This window comes from Typopeltis vanoorti, chromosome 15 (assembly GCF_054136105.1).
Source record: "Typopeltis vanoorti isolate ZY-2024b chromosome 15, IOZ_Tvanoo_1.0, whole genome shotgun sequence".
NCBI lineage: Eukaryota > Metazoa > Arthropoda > Arachnida > Uropygi > Thelyphonidae > Typopeltis > Typopeltis vanoorti.
The window spans coordinates 65293333-65317333 of NC_143563.1; the positions used below are offsets into that span (position 1 = coordinate 65293333).

Here is a 24001-nt window from a genome sequence, read left to right on the forward strand (position 1 = left end):
CCTTCTCCACCATACCCTCTACACTCCAGCTTCTCGTGATGTTGACTTTACGAGAATGCAATACACTGATAAACTGCTCATTGAAAACTTCAACTATCTCCTCCGCATTGGTTACCAATCTGCCAGTATCACAACTGGCATTATTCTTCCATAGTCATTTTTCCTTCTACTAGCCACATTTCAAAAGAACTCACTAAGATTTTTCTTAGCTTGATTGGCTAACTTCTCATACTGCAATTTTGCTGTCTTACCAAGTCACCTTCATGGCCTGCTCCTTGTATTCTTCATACAACTGATTATTCTTACCAACATTCATCTTGTGTTACCTCTACAGTGCCTTCTTCTTCCAAATTTGCTTAATTATCTTCATTCATCCATTTTACTCCTACCTTGTTTAGCCTTTTCATCTTTGGAATACATTGCTATTGTTAAATAGCTCTTTAATACGTAAGCAGCATCTGTCTCCTTTACATGTATATCTCTCAGTTGTCTCCTAAGTTTTTTGTAATCACTAGACTTGTAGTTTCACATATATCTCTTCTTCACAGTTTTCATATGGATGACTACAACCCAGGTGATCACTTCATGGTTATTCTCATTCTCGCCAACTAGGGAAAGATACACACTACATTCACAATGACATCCTCTAATGATATAATTAGATCTAAGATTCTTAAAACCCTTGTGTGCCTTACTCCATTTTACATTGCCTAAAATTGTTTCCCCTTAAGAGCATAAGAAATTTATTCTCCTTATTCCCTGATGCTATCTATTAATTCCAATCAATACTGCCATAACCCATAATGATCATGTTTCACTAAGCGAGTTGCCTATACATTTCTTTATCTACACCCTCCACATTCCCTAGTCTGTTGCAACACCCAACCAAATATCTCATTCTATCAACCTCCAATGCACACCATACTGCTTGAAGATTACTACCACTTTTTCCCCCTTGTATCTCCTTGTGTGGATATAATTTCCCTACTATCATCAGCAACACTCCTCTTTCCTTTTATTATTATTATTATTAACCCAAGACCTCCAGAGAGTCAAAAACTCATTGTGGGAGGTCCCTTTGTTATACATGCACAATCATACTGTGCCTTAAATATATTCAAATTCTCTGCAGACACCAAGTGCTCAGGCAATGCATTCCAATCATTTACAACTCTCCATGCAAATTGCTCAGACCCTCCTTATACAACTTCCAAGGATGACTTCTTGTTCTCCCCATCTCTCCATTTAATGAAAAACCTCTTTCGTTAATCTTAAAACAACCCCTTACCAACTTGTATGTCTCTGTCATCTCTCTTCCTCCTATCCACCAGGCTCTATAAATTGCACCTTCTCAACCTTTCCCATATTCAACATTCCAGAGATCATTGTAGTGTTTAGAAAATCTTTTTTCAGGGTGCCTTGCCATATGCCTTTACCAGATCTACAAAACTAAGTACAGAATACTTGTCATATTCACACGATTTCTCAACTATTTGTCTTAAAGTGACAATCTGATCTTGACAACCTCTATTTCAACTAAATCCAGCTTGTTATTCTCCAAGTTTCTCTTCCACAATCTATCTTAATCTCTTTTCAAGTATGCTTGCATAAATCTTACCTGATCATGTTTCACTAAGCCACTATTCCCTTTTTTATAGATGGGTACTATGTGAGTTCTACTCCAATTCTACCTTCTGTCCAAATCTTCTGAATTATGCAGTGTAGCCACTGCAAAACTTTTATACCTCTGTACTTAAGTTTCTAGTCAAATATCATCTACTCCGGCTGCCTTTCCACATTTCAAGATTTTGACAGCTTTTTCTACCTCAAGTAATGATATGTACTCCTCTTTGCATTCCTCTTGAAAATTTTCTAGTATAGTTCTGTCACTGCTTGGTTTGTTTAACAGTCTTTCAAAGTAATTACTCCAGACATCTAGGATATCCTTATCTTCAGATTTTGTGACATGTTTATCATCTTTGATTCCTTTTACAGTACTCTTTCCTCCACAATTATAAGATTAAGCTGTTTACACAGAAGGAAAAGGGATATCACTTCCCAGTCAATGAAGACGTTAAACAAAGTCAATAATCTTAGGCTTTTTTACAGTTACACTAGGCCAACAAGGTATCAGTATCTTAGGAAAGAGACTAAGCAGTCTTCACTTTAATGATGGTATTACTATCTTCTTAGAAGATCCCATTGAATTGATGGGGATATAAATGCACAGAACAACACAAGCAAATTAATGAAACTTAATATGAATTAAAAAAAAAAAAAAAAGACAGGACTAATAGCTAAAATTTTGCTAGATAGTATCAAAACTGGATATATGCCAATATATACTTATCTAGAACAAATAATATCCTCAGATGATAGACAAGACCTAGAAATAATGTCCAGAATACCAAAGCATAGAGTTATTATTGGACATTAAGCCAGTGGATAATGGGTGATCTGCCCATTTCTATTAAAAAGAAGCTGATGGATTCGGTTATTGTTGTTCTTTTTAATATACAGTGTCTAAACTTGATCCCTAAAAAAAAAACAACTCAGAACATGCCAAAGATCAATGGAATATTCTGAGAATTAAAAACAGCAGAATGAAAAAAAAAATTATTTGACAGCCCACAAAAACTTCATGTTATTCACAAGGGAAAACAACTGAGGGGAAACTGGATGGACACCCCCCCCCCCCTTACGACAATTTTTATTTCAAGAGAGAGAGAGAGAGAGAGAGAGGAGGATGAGATAAATCTCTTTTTTTTGACTAATCAACAAATGTCTTATAAAGAAATGCATGACATCATGTGGATTTGTAAACTGATGTTTTTTGGATGGTTTTGAAATGCAGTCGATTGATTTTCAAAAAAATAGCTCATTTTGGAGGCAGAAATTTGTTGACCTCAGAGCTGACTTGGAAAATAAACTACAGGGCTCTAGTAAGACTCTTGATGTTATGTTTGATGGCATAACATCAAGAGTTTGCAAAAAAAAAGTTGGCATTTAAAATGAAACTAGAAGTTTTTAAGAGGGATGTAGGTAGACAGTGAGAGATTTAGATATTTTCAAAACCTAAAGAAATACAATGATCTCCAAAGGATGACAAAACAGACCATCAATATCTTCAAAAGTTATTTTTAAACGTCACAGTGCCAACTGTTGAGCAGTTCTCTCTAAGATTTGTTAAGTTCAGGGAATTAGAAGAAACTGCAAAATTTATTAAGTTTCTAGACACTATAAAACTGAATGAATTAAACTTACAAATGTTTCCATGGATAAATATGGATGGTTTTGGAATGCAGCGCTGATTGATTTTCAAAAAAATAGCTCAATTTGGAGGCAGTAATTTGTTGACCTCAGAGCTGACTTGGAAAATATTGAAAAGGGGATGATTAGAGATGTGAGTAACAGAGAGAAGTGTGGAAAATGAGGTACTACAGACTTGGAATACTATTCCAGAAACTTTTGTATGTTTAAAAACCCTTGAAATAGCATTACTATCCATTTTTGCATCTACATATTCTTGTGAATCACTGTTCTCAGCAATGAACTTTGTTAAGCCTCATAATAGGAGTAGCATTACAAATGAAACTAGTAGTGCATGCTCTAAACATTACAAAATATTATTGTTTACTCTTTTGCTGATGTAAAAAAGTGCGTCCTTAAATAAACCTGATATAAATTATCTGTCATTAGTGAGGCAGCAGCAGAAGTCTCATTGATGCTAAATAAATAAAACGTCCACTATTTTTCTTTCTCTAGTTTTGATTTGATGTTTTCTGCTAAAAATGGTAAAGATTAACTTCTGTTTAATATATTATGTAGGTAAAATAGTATTTTATCTGTAAGTTTTATGTATTACTTGTAAGGGATTAAGAATTAATAAAAGAATATCCTTAAATTTATTTTCTTTTATTGTGCTTTAGTCAAATAAAATGATTGAGATTGTGCACTGTAATATATTAGATAAATTTGAAAAAACTTATGTCTAATTGATCTTTATAAAAAAACAAAAACAAAAAATTCAAAATTATTGTTTACTCTTTTGCTGATGTAAAAAATTGCACCCTTAAATTGTGTGGCTATATATGACAGCTTAGAATTACACTTAAAGGCAAATAAAAAATAGGCACACTATCAACAGGGTAGAAGGACTTTTAAGTAAAAATTCCATCAGTAATTTTTACATTCATTCAATCTTACATGACTTACAATAATCACCCTTACAAAATCTTCAAATTTTATGATTCTTCGATTTTCCACTCCATGGTGATTTTTTGATTATTTCAAAGCTTCTCCCAGCCCAGTAATTAAAAGACACCAAATAATAATACGTCCCTCAAAATTTTGGTTGGCAGGTGAGAAAATTTTGCATCAAAGATTTGGTGATTTTGGCGCGTGCGCACGCACGCGCACACACACACTTAAAAAGGAAAGGTTACCCATCTATGGCCTATAACTGAAAATCAGGATAATTAAGGATAGGGATAATAAAAGAGAATCACAAATTTTCTTACAGGATTTTTATTTCCAGCTTTGCATGCATCACAAAACCATGGTTCTGTTGAACTGGAAGAGACAGTGCTGACCACTGTGTCTATATCACTGATTCCATAGCATCCTGTTTAAAAATAAAAAAATATAAAAAAAAGCATCTTTTTATTGGGTACTAGATATGATAGTTTAACAATTAATATTTTATTAACTTTCAAAGTTTTAAGCTATCAAAATTCCATACTAGATTATTATTTGTTAGATCATTCACTTCATCAGCCCTTACTTTCTGTATTCTAATGTCATCCTAGCTGCATGATGCCATTTTTAAAATCTTGGTGAATCTCATGAATCTTTTTCTGATATTTTTGCTTGAACATCTTTTTTGTTAATATATATCTTTCATTCTGTTCAGGAAACCAACAAACATCAGAAGCTGCATGATGTCATTTTTAAAATCTTGGTGAATCTCATGAATCTTTTTCTGATATTTTTGCTTGAACATCTTTTTTGTTAATATATATCTTTCATTCTGTTCAGGAAACCAACAAACATCAGAGATTAGCTCTGCTTACACATTTCTGAATGTTAATAATGACAAGTTCTTTTCTCATATATTCATTTTTTAATGTGGTTCTATCATTGATGCTAATTCCCACAACTCTCATATCTGTGGTATACAGTCTTTGATTATACTTTTATTTTTGTTAAAAATCCAATTATAATGTTCAGTTACTTATTTGTTTTGGTACTTTTACCTATTTATTTACTTGTTTTTATTGAAGATATCGGATTAACACAAAACTGGATGACATTAAATCTTTTTAAGCATCGGTGTATGGTAGTGGCAGCTCGTAAGAATTTGTAGTGGTGGGGCTGCAATGCTACCAGCCCAAACTGCACGTAAATTACACATTACCCCCACTACGTTATCCCCACTAGGTAGCAGTTTGGTGCAGTCTGCATTGAATGCAGCTCTGGTGTTGAGTATACTAGCTCTAGCCCACACAGCACATTACCTATTGCAAAATACAACTATTGCTACAAAATGAATTATATAAAATACTATCAAGCTGTATTGTATTACAAACAAGAAAATAATGGTTTTTAGATCCGTTTTAACGACGACGACATTAATTTGTGTTGTTTGTGATCGTGTAGTAGCAACGTATCTTGGGCTGCAATGCTACCAGCCCAAACTGCATGTGTGGTCTGCATTGAATGCAGCTCCAGCATTGAGCATACTTGCCAGTACTGATACTAGCTTTAGCCAGCACAGCACATTGACTATTACAAAATACAACTATTACTACAAAATGAATTATATAAAATACCATCGAGTGATATTGTATTACAAACAAAAAAATAATGGTTTTTAGATAAATATATAAAAATTTAAGAATGGCAATGATAAAACAGGAAGTTTCATTTTATACTAGAGGGACTGCATTACTGCAGCCCTTATGGACGAGCCACCACTGGTGTATATGTCTATTCTAAAGTTTCATGGTAAACTTTATTCTAGGATTTTGAAAATTTACTTTAGAAACTGAAAAAGAACTCTTGTTTACCACTTTCAGACACGTTAGTTACCAGACTTCCAGATAGTTACTATGTACAGAAAACCCACACATGCTAACCAACATCTGAACATTAATTCACATACCACCATCCTGTGCAAATACATGACATAATAAAATAAAAGCACAGAGCAAGAGAGCAAGAGCTATTTGATGTAATGACAATTTACCTCCAAAACAAATTAACAGTACATTTTTAATAATTTCACCAAAATGTAATGGTTAAACCTAAAAAAATAGACTGTTAAACCTGCACCTATTAGCAGACCAAACTACCTATAAACCAATATTAAAAGTAGCTGCACTTATTTTTTTTACTCCAAAAGAAGTTCAGTCATTATCAATAATGAAATATATATATGTATATATATATATATATATATATTTATAACCTGCACCTATTAGCAGACCAAACTACCTATAAACCAATATTAAAAGTAGCTGCCCTTATTTTTTTTTACTCCAAAAGAAGTTCAGTCATTATCGATAATCTTCTTCTTCTTCTACAGCTTCTCCCACTTAAGTGGGGTCACTGTTTGTTATGAGTCTCCTCCACACCTTCCTGTCTTGGGCTGTCACCACATCCAAGTTCTTCATCTTCAAGTCCTCTTCTACCAGCTCCCTCCATCTCTTCTTTGGCCACCCACGCTTCCGCCTTCCTTGCACATCCATCTGCATGACCCTTCTTCCCACATATTCGTCCTCCCTCCTCATCACATGACCAAACCATCTCAACCTTGCCTCCTGTATTTTTGCTCCTAAGTTCGTAACTTTCACTGTTCCCCTGACATAGTCATTTCTTAGATGATCCTTTCTGGTCACACCGCACATCCACCTAAGCATTCTCATCTCTGCTACTTCCATCCTGCTGATGTTATTTTTCCTCAGGGCCACAGTTTCTATAGCATATGTCATAGCTGGCCTCACTACTGTCCTATAAATTTTGCCTTTCAGATTGATCGGCACCCTCTTATCGCATAACACTCCAGCCATCTCCCTCCAGTTCCTCCAACCTGCTTGTATCCTGCATCCCACTTCCTTCTCAGCTCCATCTTCTTCCACTGTTGAACCTAAGTATCTAAAGTCTCTCACCTTCCTGATGACATTTCCTTCCAGCTCCAGATCTGTCTCCTGGCCACCGCCCACTGTGCAACACATATACTCTGTCTTACTTCTGCTCAGTCTCATACCTCTCTCTTCCAGTACTTTTCTCCATCTTTCCAGTTTAGTTTCCGCTTCCTCTCTTGAATCTACACACAGCAAGATGTCATCTGCATATAACATTGTCCAAGGTGTATCTTCTCTCACCTCCTCTGTTACCACCTCCATCACAATATTAAACAGAAACGGACTTAATGCTGACCCTTGATGCAAGCCAACTGTTACTTGAAAACTTTCTGTCTGTCCCAAACAGGTCCGAACACTTGTCTTTACAATTCTGTACATTTCCTGCACCAACCTGACATATTTCTCCGGCACCTTCTTCTCCCTCAGACACCTCCAGACTTCTTGCCTTGGCACTCTATCGTATGCTTTCTCCAGATCAATAAATACCAGATGTAGCTCCATTTGTTTCTCTCGATATTTTTCCATCATCTGTCGTAACCCACAGATAGCATCTGTTGTTGATCTACCAGGCATGAAGCCAAACCGTTCCTTTGCAATCTCCACCTCCTCCGTCAATCTACCATCAAGAACCTTTTCTAGGATCTTCATTGTGTGGGACATCAACTTTATTCCTCTGTAATTTTTACAGTCTTGTGCATCCCCTTACCCTTGTAGATGGGAACAAGAGTACTCTCCCTCCATTCCTCGGGTATATTTTCCTGTTGGCAAACTTTCATGAACAGGTCCCACAGCAGGTCAATTCCCTCTTCCCCCAGTGCCTTCCATGCCTCCACTGGAATTCTGTCGGGGCTCACCGCTTTTCCATTCCTCATCCTCTTCATGGCCTCCGTCACTTCCATTCTACTGAAGTTCTGCACCATCCCCTCAGAAGGCTGCCCATCTCCTCTGTGAGTCCTTGCATTTTCCTCATTCAAAAGTCCCTCAAAGTATATTTTCCATCTGTTTCTTATGTCCACATCCCTCCATAATACTCTTCCTTCAGCATCTTTGATCTGCCTCACATGTAAGATGTCCTTAGCTGCTTTATTTCTACATTTCGCTAGTTGGTAAATTTTTCTCTGTCCTTCCTTTGTTTCTAATTGATCATACAGATCTTGATATGCCATGGCCTTCGCCTGTGCCACAACTCTCTTGGCTTCTTGCTTTCTCTCTTTGTACACCTCTCTGTCCTCTTCCACTCTTGACTCATCCCACGAGTCATTATCAATAATGAAATATATATATATATATATATATATTTATCCCCTTAATTTAGGAGAGAAGTATTGTTCAGAACATAAAAGAATACCAAGCTTTTTGGAGGCTAGAGATGCTAAGGATATCATGTGTATGTACAAAGATAGGCTAGATATGAAAGTCACCCCAAGAACAGAAACTGAATGGTGAGTAGAATATTGTCAAAAATGAAGGAGAATGAAGCATGGTCTTTTTTCTGGAAAATAACACAGGAATACATTTTGCTGGCATTAAAATTCACAAGGTTATCCCTAACCCACTTGAGAACAAACAAAGAGGCCAACATTTAAGCTGTTTGTTATAAAAGATCTAAGCCTGAATTACCTATGCACTACAATGATTTTGAAAATCAAAAAGAGGAATCGAGAGTGTTCTCATCAACAAAGCTATGAATAAGACTGGATGTCAGAGAGAAATCAATGATTTATAGGAAGAAGAAAAGAAGAATATATGTTAAAGCACAGGAGCCCTGAGGTATTCCAGCATGGATTGAAAAATCTGATGATAGGAAACCATCTACCATGACCAACAATAAATGATCAGAGAGGAAGCTGGCAACCCATTCACAAATGATAGCTTGGCAAGAAGACCATGATGCCACTCAATCAAATATCTTGACATATCAAGAGCAACCACTTGAACTTGAGAATACTTTGCACACAAGTCAAGAGCAAGTGGTTGCTCTTGACTTGTGTGCAAAGGTGGGTAAGGTTGGTTAGGAAACTGAGGAGTCTCCAAGCAATGAAGCAGCTGGCTGTTAATACCTTTTTTTCCATTATTCTCAAGAGTAATGAAGTTAGAGCAATATAGTAAATATAGAAATAGTTTGATGGGTGACTTTTATCTCCCTTTCTGGGAACAGGTTGGATAAAAGTTTACTTTCAAGCTGTTGCATAGATGCCAGGTGAGTATGGCAGCTTGAAGTGAAGATATACAGAAGATGACTGTTAGTTCTGAAACACAAACTTCTAGCACATGTAAAGGAATACCATTAGGGCCAGGAGACTTATTAGTATCGAGACTATTGAGTATTTTTTTGATGTCCTTCTGACAAAATTTTAGTGGGCATACTTTTTTTTTTTTTATTGATCTTATGCACAAGAAGTAGAGACCTATAAACATATCAGTGCAGTATGTGGGGCGAAAATGACTGATATAGAAATTTATGTTTTTTTTTTGTTTTTTTTTTGAAGAGTTGCAAGTTGTGGTTGTTTGGGAATACTTCAAAAAATGATAAACATCAGAGAGCAGAGGTGTATGGAATAAAAGAGGTAGAGTTTCAGTGTGTTTGCAGTTGCACACAGTAAAGGGAAGCTGTGCAGCTGCTGCTGCTCTTGTATTAACAGGTACAACATAAAGTGGAAGAATGATAGTTGCCAATTCACTGGAGCAGTGACCAAGGAAGTACCTGTAGAATAGACACAGAGCTAAAATACTGAATCTGTGATATGATATAGAGGCTGAGTTGAATCTGTAAGCCTCTATATCTGAGCCTAATTGTTTGCCTCTGGAGAGTATCAAGGAATTTAAGGAAAGATTTAGTGCAAACCCCAAACATGTGTAGATTTGAGATCTGTATACAGTTAAAAGTTAGGTGCAAAATAGCCTCTTTAATGAAAAAGATTGCTTAGTTTTCTGGATGCTGAGGGGGGGGGGGTATTGATGTGATGTGTTTATGCCAGGAGAAACTGGAGGAAAAATGTTAGTCCAAGCAGAGAGATATGATGGTGATTTGTGTATTACTGAGGGTATGGATAGGTGAAGAGATCTCTTCTGTGGGAGAAAAGGACAGACTGTGTTTTGGTTTTTGGAAGTTTTTTAGAATAAATTTAGTTTAATCCTTTAGCAAGTGTAAGCAAACAAAGTTTGCACCTGAAGTAACTTCAGGACTGAGGCAACTTATAGCAAAGGTGGACCAAGCTCTCATCACTCCTTGTCTTAGTATCTCGATTAATGCAAAGCGGAATTGTATAATGCTATGCATTAAGGGAAGGGCCACTACCCAGACCGGTTTCAACCTTCATTGAGATCTCATCAGTGGGAGCCTGACCCAGGTGGTGATACTAATGCAGAAGCAATGGAGAGGTCATATTTATCTATATTGCCAAAAGGTGTACCACCTTATTATAAATTACTCTGGATTTAGAGAAAGATGTCAGAAGTTTTTTCCCATTTGATTAGACTATAATAAATTTAGTTTAATCCTTTAGCCAAGTGTAAGCAAGTGTGTTATGGTACTAATGTACATGACAAGGTTGTCCTCACCCCAGTATGAAGATCAATGTTTAAGTTGCTGGTTGTGATGATCTTGTAACCTGGAATGTCAGAGTACTGCATGGTTTGTCAAATGAGTAGGATGAGTGGAGAATACTATCATCTGCAAAGCTGTGGATCAGATTAGTGATGATCGTGAGTAGATCATTTATAAACAAGAGAAAGAGATTAGGTGATAGAACAAAGTCTTGTGGCACTCTAGCATTGATGATGAAGTTCAAAAAGAGGGAGCCATCTACCATGACTTGCAAAAAACGATCAGAGAGATAGCTGGCTACCCAATTACAGAGGGTGGCAGGAAGACCAAAGGATGGCAATTTGTTAAGCAGGTCATGATGGCACACAGTTGAAAGCTTTGGAAATGTCGAGGGTGACAGCACAAGTTTCTCCAAACCTTTTCCATGGCACATGTCCAGTGGTAAACGATGTAAGCTAAGAAGTCAGCTGTGGATCTTGAATGGCAGAAAATGTGTACTGTGGTCACGTATTAATTGGTGAGCCTCTAAGTAGTGGAAGAGTTAGCTGTTAATGACTTTCTCCATTATACTGGAAAGGACTGAGGTGATGATAATTGGTTGGTAGTTTGACGTTAGATTTCTATCGCTTTTTTTGGATTGAGATGGATATGAGATTACTTCTGTGAAATGGAAGTAGCAGACAGTTCATGGAATAGTAGGAGAAGACTAATTTTAAGTTAACAAAAATGGCCACCTTTGGCTGTGTCCCACCCGAACAAAATTGCACTGTGGGCCGAATGTGGTCCTCAGTGTGATTTTGTGCGGCCCACCTGTGGGTTTTGATTTTCACAAGCGAAAAAATAAAATAACAATTTGAATAGAATGCATATTAGATATTTTAATTCTATTACTAATTGATAATCTCAATGTTGTTAATTTTATTTGGTGTTTTTACATCACTATATAACCACGTGTTTTTCAAATATTAAATGTGTCAAAGAACTGTTCTTACACTTTGTAAGAGAACAGTTCCAACTGTTCTTACAAACAGTTGGAACTGTTTTGTTCCAACGTGCATGCTTCCAGCGCTCATGGAGAACTGAGGGCAGAATTAGTGTTGTTCGTTTGTTCAGCTATCGAGGTTGTGCCACTGCTGCTCACCAAATTACTAGATATGCATTGTGATGCAGCTCTCAGATAAATATTTTTTTTTAATGCGGGCCTCAGATTACCTAAGGTTGGAGAGCACTGTTCTATGTTATATTCAAATTATATTGTTTACTGTGTTATCTTTATCCTTGAAAATGCTCAGGCAAAAAATTAGATTAAAATATTCAAATTTTTATTTCTGTGTTGTCAATAAACCATTAAAGTTCTCTTTCTTAACACAACAAAGCACCTGTAACTGAGTGTTTTCATTTGGCTGGATAGGTAATTTAACTGTTAAACAAATCCAAACATAACCTTGCTAATTATCATTTTTTGGAACCAATATCTTACGTTTTTAAAGCAGCAGTATCACAAATACATGAAATCCAACAACATTTATCTAATTCTTCTCAAGTTTTTCTATGTGACTTTGTTACTCTATAATAAGAAGTTCAGAACATATTGATCGTTAAATATACTGATTTATTGTCTAATAATGAATGGATAAAAACAGATCTATACTTCTGAGAAATGTTTTGCACATTAAGAAGAAAGAAAGATGGTTACCTTCATGAACTGAGACTCCGCAACAATCACATTCTACAATTTCATCTTCTTCCTCGCTATTAAAAGAATCATCATAAAGTGAACTTAAAGTTCCAAATTCACAATACATAAATATTACAAATCAATGCAAAACTATTTATTTTATTCCCATATCACATCATATCATTTCGAATTCTGCTAGGTGCACATGGAAGCAGATTATCAAAAATAGCTCTATAAAAAAATTGGTGATAATTTGGGTTTTAACTGGTATTTATATTATACTTTTCTTTTTTTACCATACAGTGTTTGTTTGAGTTGAATCTTTCAGTAGCCATATTTTATATATTATAATAGTGGAACTAACAGCACCAAAACATCGACGTCTTGGCTACTGTTGTCCTGAAATTATGTTAACACTTTAGGACTACAGCAGTCACAAACATTGCTGCTAAGGAATTCAGCATGAGGGACTTTGTTGTGATATGCAATGTGTGTGCACAATGTATTCACTATCAAAATTGAGTGAAGCAGTTGTGAGTGATAAGCAAAAAGCAAAAAATGGAACAAGTACAAATGGAAAAACTGTGAGATGAAACAAGCTGGTGAAAGATGAGGAGAAAAGCAAAGTATGATCAAAAGTGAATATATACATAGAGAAGAACAGTAAGGAGAAAATCAATGCGCAAAAATTTTTAAATATTAAAAAGCAATACTATATAGTGATTCTATGAATGGTATGTGCATGATGAGCATGTGATAAAATTATGCTTCCTAGTGTAAATAAAGATTAAAGATGTTAGGGATGCTATCATAATGTAGAGAGATCAAGTAAAATAGTTATTAAATTTGGCTGGAATGAATGATTTACCAAGTGAAAAGTGCGGAAGGCAAGATCTGAAAGAGTTACCGGAAGAAGTGAAAAAGAAATGACAGAATAAAGTTTGCATGCTGCCATAGTATGATAGTGGTAATGAAGTGAAAAGGGCAAGGATTGCAAATAATTCAATGCCAGAATGCATAAGAGGAATTTTTACAGTTTGATGAATTTGATGGATGGAAAAACTTGTACAGTATAAGATTCATAGATGTACTTGAATGAACGTAAAATAAGGTCTGGATAAAGTGTTGCTGAGTGAGATGATGGAAGTTCAAAGACAAGGAATCTAAGGCTATTTAAAGAGGAAAGGTGCAGGACAATGCATTTGAGCATGTATACTGCAACCCTTGAGGTTAGCAATTGTGAAAATGAAAATTGACCAAAAGATTTTAGGAGTGAAGAAGTTTCTTGTGTCTCAATTCCGAATGGAAGAGCAACTAAAAATATACAAGGATGCCATGTGGCTCAAGAGGATGTTGTAATGCAGGAATACAATGCAAGAAGCGTCAAGAACAAGGGTAAGAGTTTCAGCACTAGCCAGTCTTGACCATAAATTATATACATATTAGTTGGACATGGCTGACAGAGGAGAGGAGGATGCTGTTATTGGAAGAGAATGTAAGGGATAGGATACCCTATTTTCAGTAATGATGCAGAAAACAAAACATGGGGAAGGATATTGGCAATGATAGCAAAAATGCAATCAGCAAGAGAAAAACCTCTTCCGCCAAGGCAAGATATACAGTTGTTGTTGTTGCAATAGGCCAGAAGAAGTACATAGCATGCATTAGCTAGTTAGCTCAATGTAATTTTTTTGCTGTATTGACAAGTGGTTCTTGCTCAGCCAGATTTAGCACAACAGAGTTAGTGACACAGTCCATCCAAGTGTATCTCATGCTGATCCTTGGATACACTTGGATGGACTGTGTATCCAAGGATCAGTTTTTTTTTTTTTTTGGTGATTATTGTCCAGGTATGAGAAAAATACAAGATGGATCTGCTGGCTACATGGTATAGTCTTAATTTTGTCTTTAATGATATTAATGATTTCCAGATGAGGTGGAGTTGTTATGGAAGACTAGAGTCAACTGTTTACATTTTCTAATATCATTTTCTGTATTACTGATGTATGATCCAAGATGCTGAAAGTCCTTTACTCTTTCTAAGGATCTATTGTTGATATGAAGTATAAGGTTTTCATAATCTATTGAGAACACTTTGGATTTTTGGATATTGATCTGCAAACCAATAAGTTTAGCCTGTGCCTCAAATAGACTGAAATGTTTTTGTGCATTTGTTGGTTTTGTATCAATAAGTACAACATCGTCAGCAAAGCTAAGATCAGTTATTTGCATGGTGTAGGTGGATGTTCTAATGGTAAAAACAAGATTTTCTATGTTGATGGTCCAGAAGATGTAGTTCAAACATACTAAGAACAAATAAGGAGCTAGTACATCACCTTGAAGAACTCCTATTGTCACTGGAAAGGATTCAGATGTTTCTGTTTTAAAGATTACCATAGCATTGTAATCTTTATAAGATTACAATGTTGAGATTGCTTGTATGATTCTTGAGAGTAAACCATAGAAGCTGAGTATTTTAAACATTGTTTCTCTATTCATGGAGTCAAAGGCTTTTCATGATACCCTCATGTGAACCTTCTATGATTCTTCTGATGCAATGTATCTGTTCTACTCTACATTGTTAAGTGGTAAGGTTCTATTCCATTGAATATCATCCTACTGTAGATTTTAACTGTGGTTGATAGCAAAATAATACCTCTGTAGTTATCGATTCTATTAAGATTGCCCATTTTTGGGTATACAGACAATAAGACCTTGCTTCCATTGTTGAGGTATTATTCCAGTGTGTAAATTGATTCATTATGGCAAGGAGATTGGAATATGTGTTATACCCACCATATTTAAAAGCTTCTGCTCTCATTCCATCAATCTCTAGGGATTTTCTGCTTTTGTTTGATCTATTGATCAAACATGGTGGAGATGGTCTCAAATTGGGAGGATGAATGGCAAACAAGAGTGCTGACTTACAGAGAGAGAGATAGATAGATGAGCTGAAAGAGCAGGTGGAATGTCTGGGGAATGAGATGAGAAGTGTGAAAGATGAGATTAGGCAAATGGGAGAGACGAATGCAAGGCGAATCAGAGGAGTGAGAGAGAGTTATAGGAATGAGAGAAGAGGAGAGAATAGGAACAATGGTAGAGAAGAGGGAATGAGAGAGAGAGAGTTATGGGAATGGTAGAAGAAGAGAGAATGGGAATAGTAGAAGAGAGGGAATTAGAGAGTTGTATGAATGATAAAAGAGGTGAGAATAGGATAAGTGGAAGAGAGGGAATGAGTGTCAGATATAGGAATGACAGAACAGGAAAGAATGGAAATAGCAGGAGAGGGAATGAGAGGAATGCAAGGGAACACAGGGACTAGGGATAGAGTGATGTCAGGAAGGCAGGTAAGTAGGGGGAGCACAGAGAGAAAGTGTTACAGGAGAGAGAGTGAGGGATGCATGTGAGCAATCGAGAAATAGGGTGGTAAGAGGTGTAATGTATGGGGACTCAATGATCTGTGGTGTTCAAGATAGGATGCATGAGGAGTGTTCGCCAGGAGGAACGATATAAAGTGTGGCTATGGCAATTAAGAGAGGTGAAAGGGTAGATGAGATGATTGTAATGGTAGTAACAAATGACTTGAGTGGTAATGTAAGTAGGGCAGTGAGAGATATGAGATTCTTGCTTGAGGGTGTACGAAAGAAGACACAGAAAGGAAAGATAGTGTGTGTTGCCTAGGTATTATAGTGACGACCTGAGCAGAAGAGCAGTGATATTGAATAGCATAATAGCGAGAATGGGTCAGAAGAGAGGATTGGAATATGTAGATGCTTGGAGTGCGTCTGAGACTAGAGAGGAATTGTATGCGAGAGACCACCTGCATTTGAATGAGGAAGGACGTAGGCATCTGGAGAGATTGCTGTTCTGAACACACTGACTCGTTCAGAACAGAAATCTCTCCAGATGCCTACGTCCTTCCTTATCCAAATGCAGGCGGTCTCTCGCATACAATTCCTCTCTGGTCTCAAACGCACTCCAAGCATCTACATATTCCAATCCTCTCTTCTGACACATTGTGGGAATGGGTACTTGGGAGAAGGGGGGGGGGACGATATCAGGTAACGTTGAGCCCAGTGGAGTCTAGAGAGGATAATGCTGGGTATAGAAACAATAGCATTTTTATGCTTTATACTAATGCCAGGAATATTCAGAATAAGGGAGAGGAATTGATGGCACTGATAGCATAAGCCTGGCCAAAGATTATTGGGATCACCGAGACATGGTTGACAGAAGAGAATATAATAATAGGAATAGAAGTTGCTGGGTACATCATTTTTCGGCAGGATAGGAAGGGAAAGCGTGGTGGTGGAGTACTGCTTATGATAGGTGACGACCTATGTCCTCTAACAGTGGAGGCTTTGGAAGGCTGTGACACTAATGATTTTGAAAGCATATGGTGTGAGGTGTAGGTGGGCAAGACAGGATATTTAGTGGGGTGTTGCTACAGACCAAGGAGCACAGAGGGTGGGGCCCAGGAGATGTTGAGACAGTTGAGCATGGCAAGTGCAAGAAGAATGATTGTTATGGAAGATTTTAACTACAGCAGTATAAATTGGGGAGAGGAAGTTGCATGTAGCAATAAGAGAATGAAATTTCTAGAATTCTTGAGGGACAAATGTCTTAGGCAACATGTAACAGAGGGAACAAGAGGTTCAAGAGTTTTGGATTTGGTTATAGCATCAGAAGAGTTGATAATAACTGAGATGACATCTCTTCCACTAGTTGGAGAGAGTGACCATATGTTTTGACTTGGAAAATGAATAGACATGCAGGAGTATCAAAGACGGGAACGTATGTGGAATTATAAAGCAGGTGATTATAATAGTCTTAGACGTCAACTTGGAGAAGTTTCATGGAGGGAGGAAATGGAAGGCCAGGATATTTTTAGTGCTTGGGAAATTGTGAAGGAATATTTGTTGGCAGCAATGCTAAGCTGTATTCCACAAGTGAAGAAGAGGACACAATTTGGAGTAAAGTGATGACAAACAATATTAAACAGGAATTACATGCGAAAAAGAAGCTATGGAAGAGATATAAGGAGACAGGTGAAGAGAAGATGCATGAAGAATATAAGACACAGGCCAGGAGAGTGACTAGTATGGTAAGGAAGGCAAAACTGGAATATGAGAAAAGATTGGCCCTTAAATCCAAGGAAAATACTAGGGAATTTTTTTAGCTATGTGGCCAGTAGGAGGAGAAATGACTGTGGAAGAATGACATTGTGGGATAAAAATGGGAATAGAGTGACTGATGCAGAGGACATAGTGGAATTGTTCAATGAACACTTTATTGGAGTATTTCATCCTGGAGGAGTCAATTTGAATACCAGAGGGATAGGGCAGGTTCAAGGTTTAGAGGTGCAGGAGGAGAGCGCGTTCCAAATACTGAGTACTCTGGATGTCAGTAAAACTGTGGGACTGGATAGTATTTCACCACAAGTTTTGAGAGAATGTGCTAAGGAACTGGCGGTGCCTTTGACCTGGCTTTTCAATGAAAGCCTGGCTGCGGAAAAGGTGCTCATGGAATGGAAGGAAGGTAAAATAGTACCATTGCATAAGAGCGGTAGCAGACTAGAAGTGTCTATTTATAGACCAGTTTGTGTGTCATTAGTTAGTAAGATCTTGGAGGAAGTAGTGAGGGACTGTATACAGCATTGGGCAGATGAGGGTAATGTTATCTGTGAGAGTCAACATGAACTTGTGAAGGAGCGCTCTTGTTTTAGCAATATGCTAGCCTTTTATAATAAAGCTACAAGAGCATTAGATGAGGGAGAGGCATATACTGCCGTTTTCCTAGACTTAGCAAAGGCATTTGACAGGGTGCCACATGATAAGCTGATATTCAAGTTGCAGCACATGGGTCTGGATGTCAGATTGGTCAACTGGATTCAGGATTAGCTGTCCGATAGGTATCAGAGAGTTGTGTATGGATGATTGTTGTGTATATCAGAGAGATGTGGGGTCCCACAGGGCTCAGTACTAGAACCTATATTGTTTAACCTTTATATCAATGACATTGTCAGTGGATTGCAAGGGGATATTCAGTTGTTTGTGGATGATGCGAAGCTGGGAAAGGTTATTAGTAATAGTGCAGATGTGATGGCCCTGCAAGAGGATTTGAATAAGCTAGATAGATGGGCAAATGAATGGGGGTTTCAGTTTAATACAGCAAAATGTAAGGTCTTGAGGTTTGGGACACATCGATGGGACGATGCATACTCTATGAGAGGAGTTAAACTGGAGGAAGTAGGGGAGACAAGAGATCTGGGGTTGATGATTGATAGAAACCTGAAATTTAGGGGACATATTGCAAAGATAGTGAAGGTAACACAGAGGATTGCTGCAATAATGAGAACACTGACCTGCAGAGATAAAAGGGTTATCATTCAGTTGTATAAGACTCTGATCAGACCAGACTTAGACTATTGTTCTCGGATCTGGTCCCCCAGGATTTGAAGGGGATAAATTAACTGTGGAAAGGGTACAAAGGCAGATAACAAAGATGGTGTCAGGACTGTACAATGTTAGTTATGAGGATCAGCTGAGGGAGTGTGGACTGCAGAGTTTGGTGGATAGGAGAGGTGATATGGTTGAGACTTTTAAACTGTTGAGAGGTGGTTACAGGGTTGACACTAGGGAGTTCTTTAGCTTGGTTGAACAGCAGGAAGGAGTCATGACAAGGGGCCATCCCTGGAAGTTATGAAAGGAAACTGTGAGAAAGAAGGTGAGTGACTAGTGATTTCTTTGCATGGAGGGTGGTTGAACCATGGAATGCATTGCCTGATAGAGTGGTGAGAGCGAGAACGGTCAATGCGTTTAAGGAGTGGTATGATAGACTTTGTGTTTCCTAGGAGGGACTTCCCTCGATGAGTCTTGATAGACTTGTGTTTCTTAGAAAGGACCTCCCATGATGAGTCTTTTGACTCTATGGAGGCCTGAATAATAATAATAATAATTGCTATTTTTAGTTCCTTTTTCAGAGAAGTCTTCACAATTTACTGGTAGAGGGTGGTTAGATGCAGCTCTGCTATCTGGCTTGAATGTTATGGATTATCAGCATTCAGTAATTCTTGAAAGTAGTTTGTCCATTCTTTCATCAAGTTCGAATTTACTGATAGCTGTCTACTGTTTTTGTCATGCGTGACAATATTTCTACTTCTTTTTGTTTTGTGATGACAGATATGGCTTATCATTTGAAAAGTGTTTCTAGTATCCTCAGTTTTATTATAATTTTCAGGTTCCTCACAGTATTTATTTATTTGATTTTCTTTGTCTCTGATCATTAGTTCATAGACCGTGTTAGTCTAGTTTATCTTTATTATTTATTTCATTCCTGTTGAAGGAGTAAAGTTTCCTTGCTTTATTTCTTTCATCTATATATGTTGGAAGAATAGCGGAACATTGCGCCCTTCGATTGGAAAAGACCTCGGATCAATTCTCATCATGACAAGGGGAATCCTTATATAGGCTTTTTCAGTTGGAGAGTTAGCCAATCTTATATGGTGGTGGTAGTAAGGTTTTTCCCCTCCTGGAAAAAAACTGATGGGCGATAGATGGCAGTAGTGTCATAGTTAGATAATTAAGTAGTAGTGGAGAGACTGATGTGTATTTAGCCAATTAGATTACTGTGCCCTCCCACGATGAGTCCTTGGACTACCCGGAGGCGTCACACAATAATAATAATAAAAAATAATAATATTTTTCAGTTTCAGGATAATCCATTTTTCAGAGTTATTTTTTTTTTTGTTGTTGTTTTCAAGAATATTATTGGATGTTATGTTTATTGCTTCAATGATACCCTTATACTTTTCATTAAGTGGATCTTTAAGACTGTTTTCCATTATTGTCTTCTAATGTGCTGCAGAAAGATACTGCAATTTCTGGGTTATTTAGTTTGTCCCAGTTGCATTGTTTCCTTGTAGGCCTGTTATTTTTAGAAGCTTTTAGTGAAAGTTTAATGTGGGACCTGATTATTCTGTAGTCAGAGTTTAATATAACAGTACTATATGCTCGACCTGATCCACTTTCCATTGATTAGGATGGGGTCTATTTGGGAATGAGATCCATTTCGATGTTCCCAGGTTGACAGTCTTCCTTTTGGATGGGAAAATTTGGTTTGGGTAATTACCATGTTATGGCTATTGCAATAGAAGGGATCAGGGGTTTCAGAGAGTTGATTCTGCTGAAAATGCATCAGAAAATTTGTACAAAAGTAACTAAAGTAATAATTTTGCTTCCAAGTGGTGAGAAAGAGAGACAGAGAGTGTTCATAAACCAGAAGTGGCTAAGCATAGAGAATTTTCAATTAAGAAGAGATATATCATGAAAATTATGGAAGTTAGAGTAAAACTTGTTTAATATAAACCAAAATAAACACTCTATGTTTCGACCTTCACATTAAGGTCATCATCTGGGGGGGGGGGGGGGGAGGTATAGAAAGAAACAAGCTACATTACAATCTAATTGGCATGCTAAAGTTACTGATTGACCATTAAAACTATTGGCCTGACCTCTGGTGAAAAAAAAAAACCTTACTACATCAAAGCTGGGTCCTGTTATTATTATTATCTATTAGGTTACAAAGTTAAATTAAGCTGGAGAGCAACATGTTCACACAAAAAAAATTACTTATATAATGGATGGTAGCCAATAAAAGCTGAAAAATAGCTTAGAGTCCTAAAGTCAGGGTTTGCTGGAAAACTAAGTGGGCTGAATGTGTGCCATCCAAATTCTTAAGATTTTTATGCCACCGTTATTGTTAATATTAGGGTGGTTAATCAAAACTTCACAGGCTTCTTTAAATTTCCGTTCATACCAGGTTTTTGTATAATGTAAAGAACAAGTACTTTTCCAATAATTTGGTGTAGGTGTTAAGAGCATGATCTGAGAGGCCTGCTTAGAATTTACACCAGACTAAGTACAATTATTAGTAATACATTTATAAATAATGGCTATAACAAAAGTACTATTAATAAAGTTCTTCATAAAACTTCATCAAAAATAGTGAAATTATTTTCAGTTAAAATTAAGAAACACATTCAAATCCTGTAAGGATTTGAATGTGTTTCTTAATTTTAACTGAAAATAATTCCCCCCCCCCCCCCGGCACACCCTGGAGTTTATTGAACCTGTAACTTACCTTATATTAGGGAAACTGGATGTACAATCCCTATCTGTAAAAAAGAATACGACACATTAAATTTAACAATTTTGGTGAAGCAGGCCTCTCAGATCACGCTCTTAACACCCTACACCAAACTGATTGGAAAAGTATTTGTTCCTTACATCATACAAAAACCTAGTATGAACAGAAATTTAAAGAAGCCTGTGAAATTTTGATGAACCGATCTAATCTAAATATTAATTGTGGCTTAAAAATCCCAAGAATTTGGATGGCACACATTCAGTCCACTTAGTTTTCCAGCAAATCCTGACTTTAGGACTCTTAAGTAATTTTTCAGCTTTTATTGGCCACTATCCATAATGGTTTGTCGTAATTTATATGTATACTTATGTGAGTAATTTTTTTGTGTGGACATGTTGCTCTTCAGCTTAATTTAATTTTATGACCTAACAGATAATAATAACAACAGGAGTCTAGCTTTGATGTAGTAAGGTTTTTTTTTTTTCCACCAGAGGCCAGGCTATAGTTTTAACTGCTGATCAGTAACTTTAGCATACCATGCAGATTGTAGTGCAGCTTGTTTCTTTGTGTATATATGTATACTCTAGAAGATAACCTTAATGTGAAGGTCAAAACATTGAGTGTTTATTCTGGTTCATATTAAATTAAAGTTGTAGTTGTTTCCATAATTTTCACGATGTATTCTGATCACCATGTAAGTGAAGGATAAGAAGGGATATGTATGGAACCACAAAGCTGGTTATTATAACAACCTCGGAAAGTAGCCTGTAGAATAGCTAGCATTGCCATGGCATAAAAACCATAAAAGAAAGATCAGCAGTGCATAGTCAATTTAAGTAAAGTATCATGTTGTCATACCCAGGCTTAAGAAGATGAATTAGGTGAGAGTTAAATGAATGAGTAGCATCATTAAGCAGGGGCTGAAACAAAAAAGAAAATGTTGTGGAGGGTGTGTGTGTGTGTGTGTGTGTGTGTGTGTGTGTGTGTGTGTGTGTGTGTATATATATATTTATAGAGTAACTGACTCGGTTAAATGAACATATTTATAATTATTAACTGACTTAAACACCGAGAAAAATACAAGAGATTTAATAATGTTTCACTAATAGTTTCATCGGAAATGGCAACTTTGTCAGGTGAATACAGCACCATGGAGAAAACAACATCTTAAAAATATATTGTACTTTACACAAAAACAGAGTTTAGAACAAGTAGTAATAGTTGTGTTTGAAATTGAGTCTGAGCATTAGTTCTGGCGTGAAGCACTATGCATGTGAATGATATCATGAGTGCGCCAAAACTGGATTATAGCGCTATGTGAATTGGGCAGGCTGTAACTGAGATTGCTGTTTAGATGAATAGGGTCGAGAGGTATTTCTTTGGATTCCAAGATATGGCTTTCTAATTCATCGGAGCATTTATGGATGTTTGAAGTTGAGTTCCAGTCTATTTGATGTTGTCGTCCTTCAACATTGGTATTGGCCAAGAATAAAACGTGGCTGGATAGGGCACCAGCATGGACTTTGTTATAAGAAATGTCATGTTGCTGTTCTTCTAGGTGGAGAGAAAGATGGACTTTTCTGTCTGGCCATAATATGGTTTGCCGCAACTGCAAATGATTTTGTATACTCCTGGGAACTGAAGAAGGTTGTGTTTTACTTTAGGTTGACTGAGGTAATATTAGAGTTTTGGAAAGGTGGAGAAATATGTTTTAACATTAAATTTCTTCGTGATTTTTGCTAGTTTAGGAGAAAGAAAACTTATATACGGTAAGGAGATGTAGGCTGTTGGGTTTGAGTTATCTTCATTACTATGTTGATTAAGTACACTAAGACAATTATAGATATTTTTAGGAGAGTAATCGTTATTTAAGAAAGTCCTATTGAGGTAACTAAGTTCTTGTTGACGTTCATCTCCTTCTGACAACAAGGATCTCGCCCGATGAGCTAGTGTAAAAATAATTCCTAATTTCTGAGGGGAGTAGTGGTGAGACGAAGCATGTAGGTATCTATCAGTGTGTGTTGGCTTTCTAAAGATAGAAATCTTGAGACCATCCGTTGTTCTAATAAGTTTTATATCTAGAAAAGCTAAAACACCATTAACTTCTGGTTCGGATGTGAAGTTTATATTTTGATGAAAAATGTTTAAATGATCCAGAAAGGTTTGTAAGTTTTCTGGGCCATGCTCCCAAATTAGAAAAATGTCATCCATGTAACTAACGTAGCCAGATTTTGGGTTTCAGTGTCACTGAGGAAATGGCCTTTTCCTCAAAATCTTCCAGAAAAAAAAATTAGCTAGTACCAGAGACAAAGGGCTATCCAGTGCCAAACTGCTGTTCTGTTTGTAGATCTTGCCTTCAAGTAAGAAGTAGCCTGAATCCACACAATGCACAAGTAAGGTGAAAATCTTTTTAGATAACTTGTTTTTAAAAGACTAAGGACTTCCTTGGTTGGAATGTTGGTCAATAGTGAGATTATATCAAAG

The 24001-nt window shown here is 36.8% G+C and overlaps 1 protein-coding gene across 7 annotated transcripts in view; it reads right to left on the bottom strand.

Annotated features, from left to right (window-relative positions):
- The window catches only part of LOC150098829 (PHD finger protein 14), a 570499-nt gene that overhangs the window by 429925 nt on the left and 116573 nt on the right, over positions 1–24001 (bottom strand). For all 7 annotated transcript variants that reach the window (XR_016549471.1, XM_090404762.1, XM_090404761.1 and 4 more), the window contains exons 5-6: positions 12389–12444; positions 4521–4624 (exon numbers count right to left, since the gene is read on the bottom strand). Coding sequence is in view for 6 of the 7 variants with exons in the window: in XM_090404762.1 (XP_090260888.1) it covers positions 4521–4624; positions 12389–12444 (160 nt within the window). In the remaining variant the exon portion in view is untranslated. The remainder of the gene's footprint in view (positions 1–4520; positions 4625–12388; positions 12445–24001) is intronic.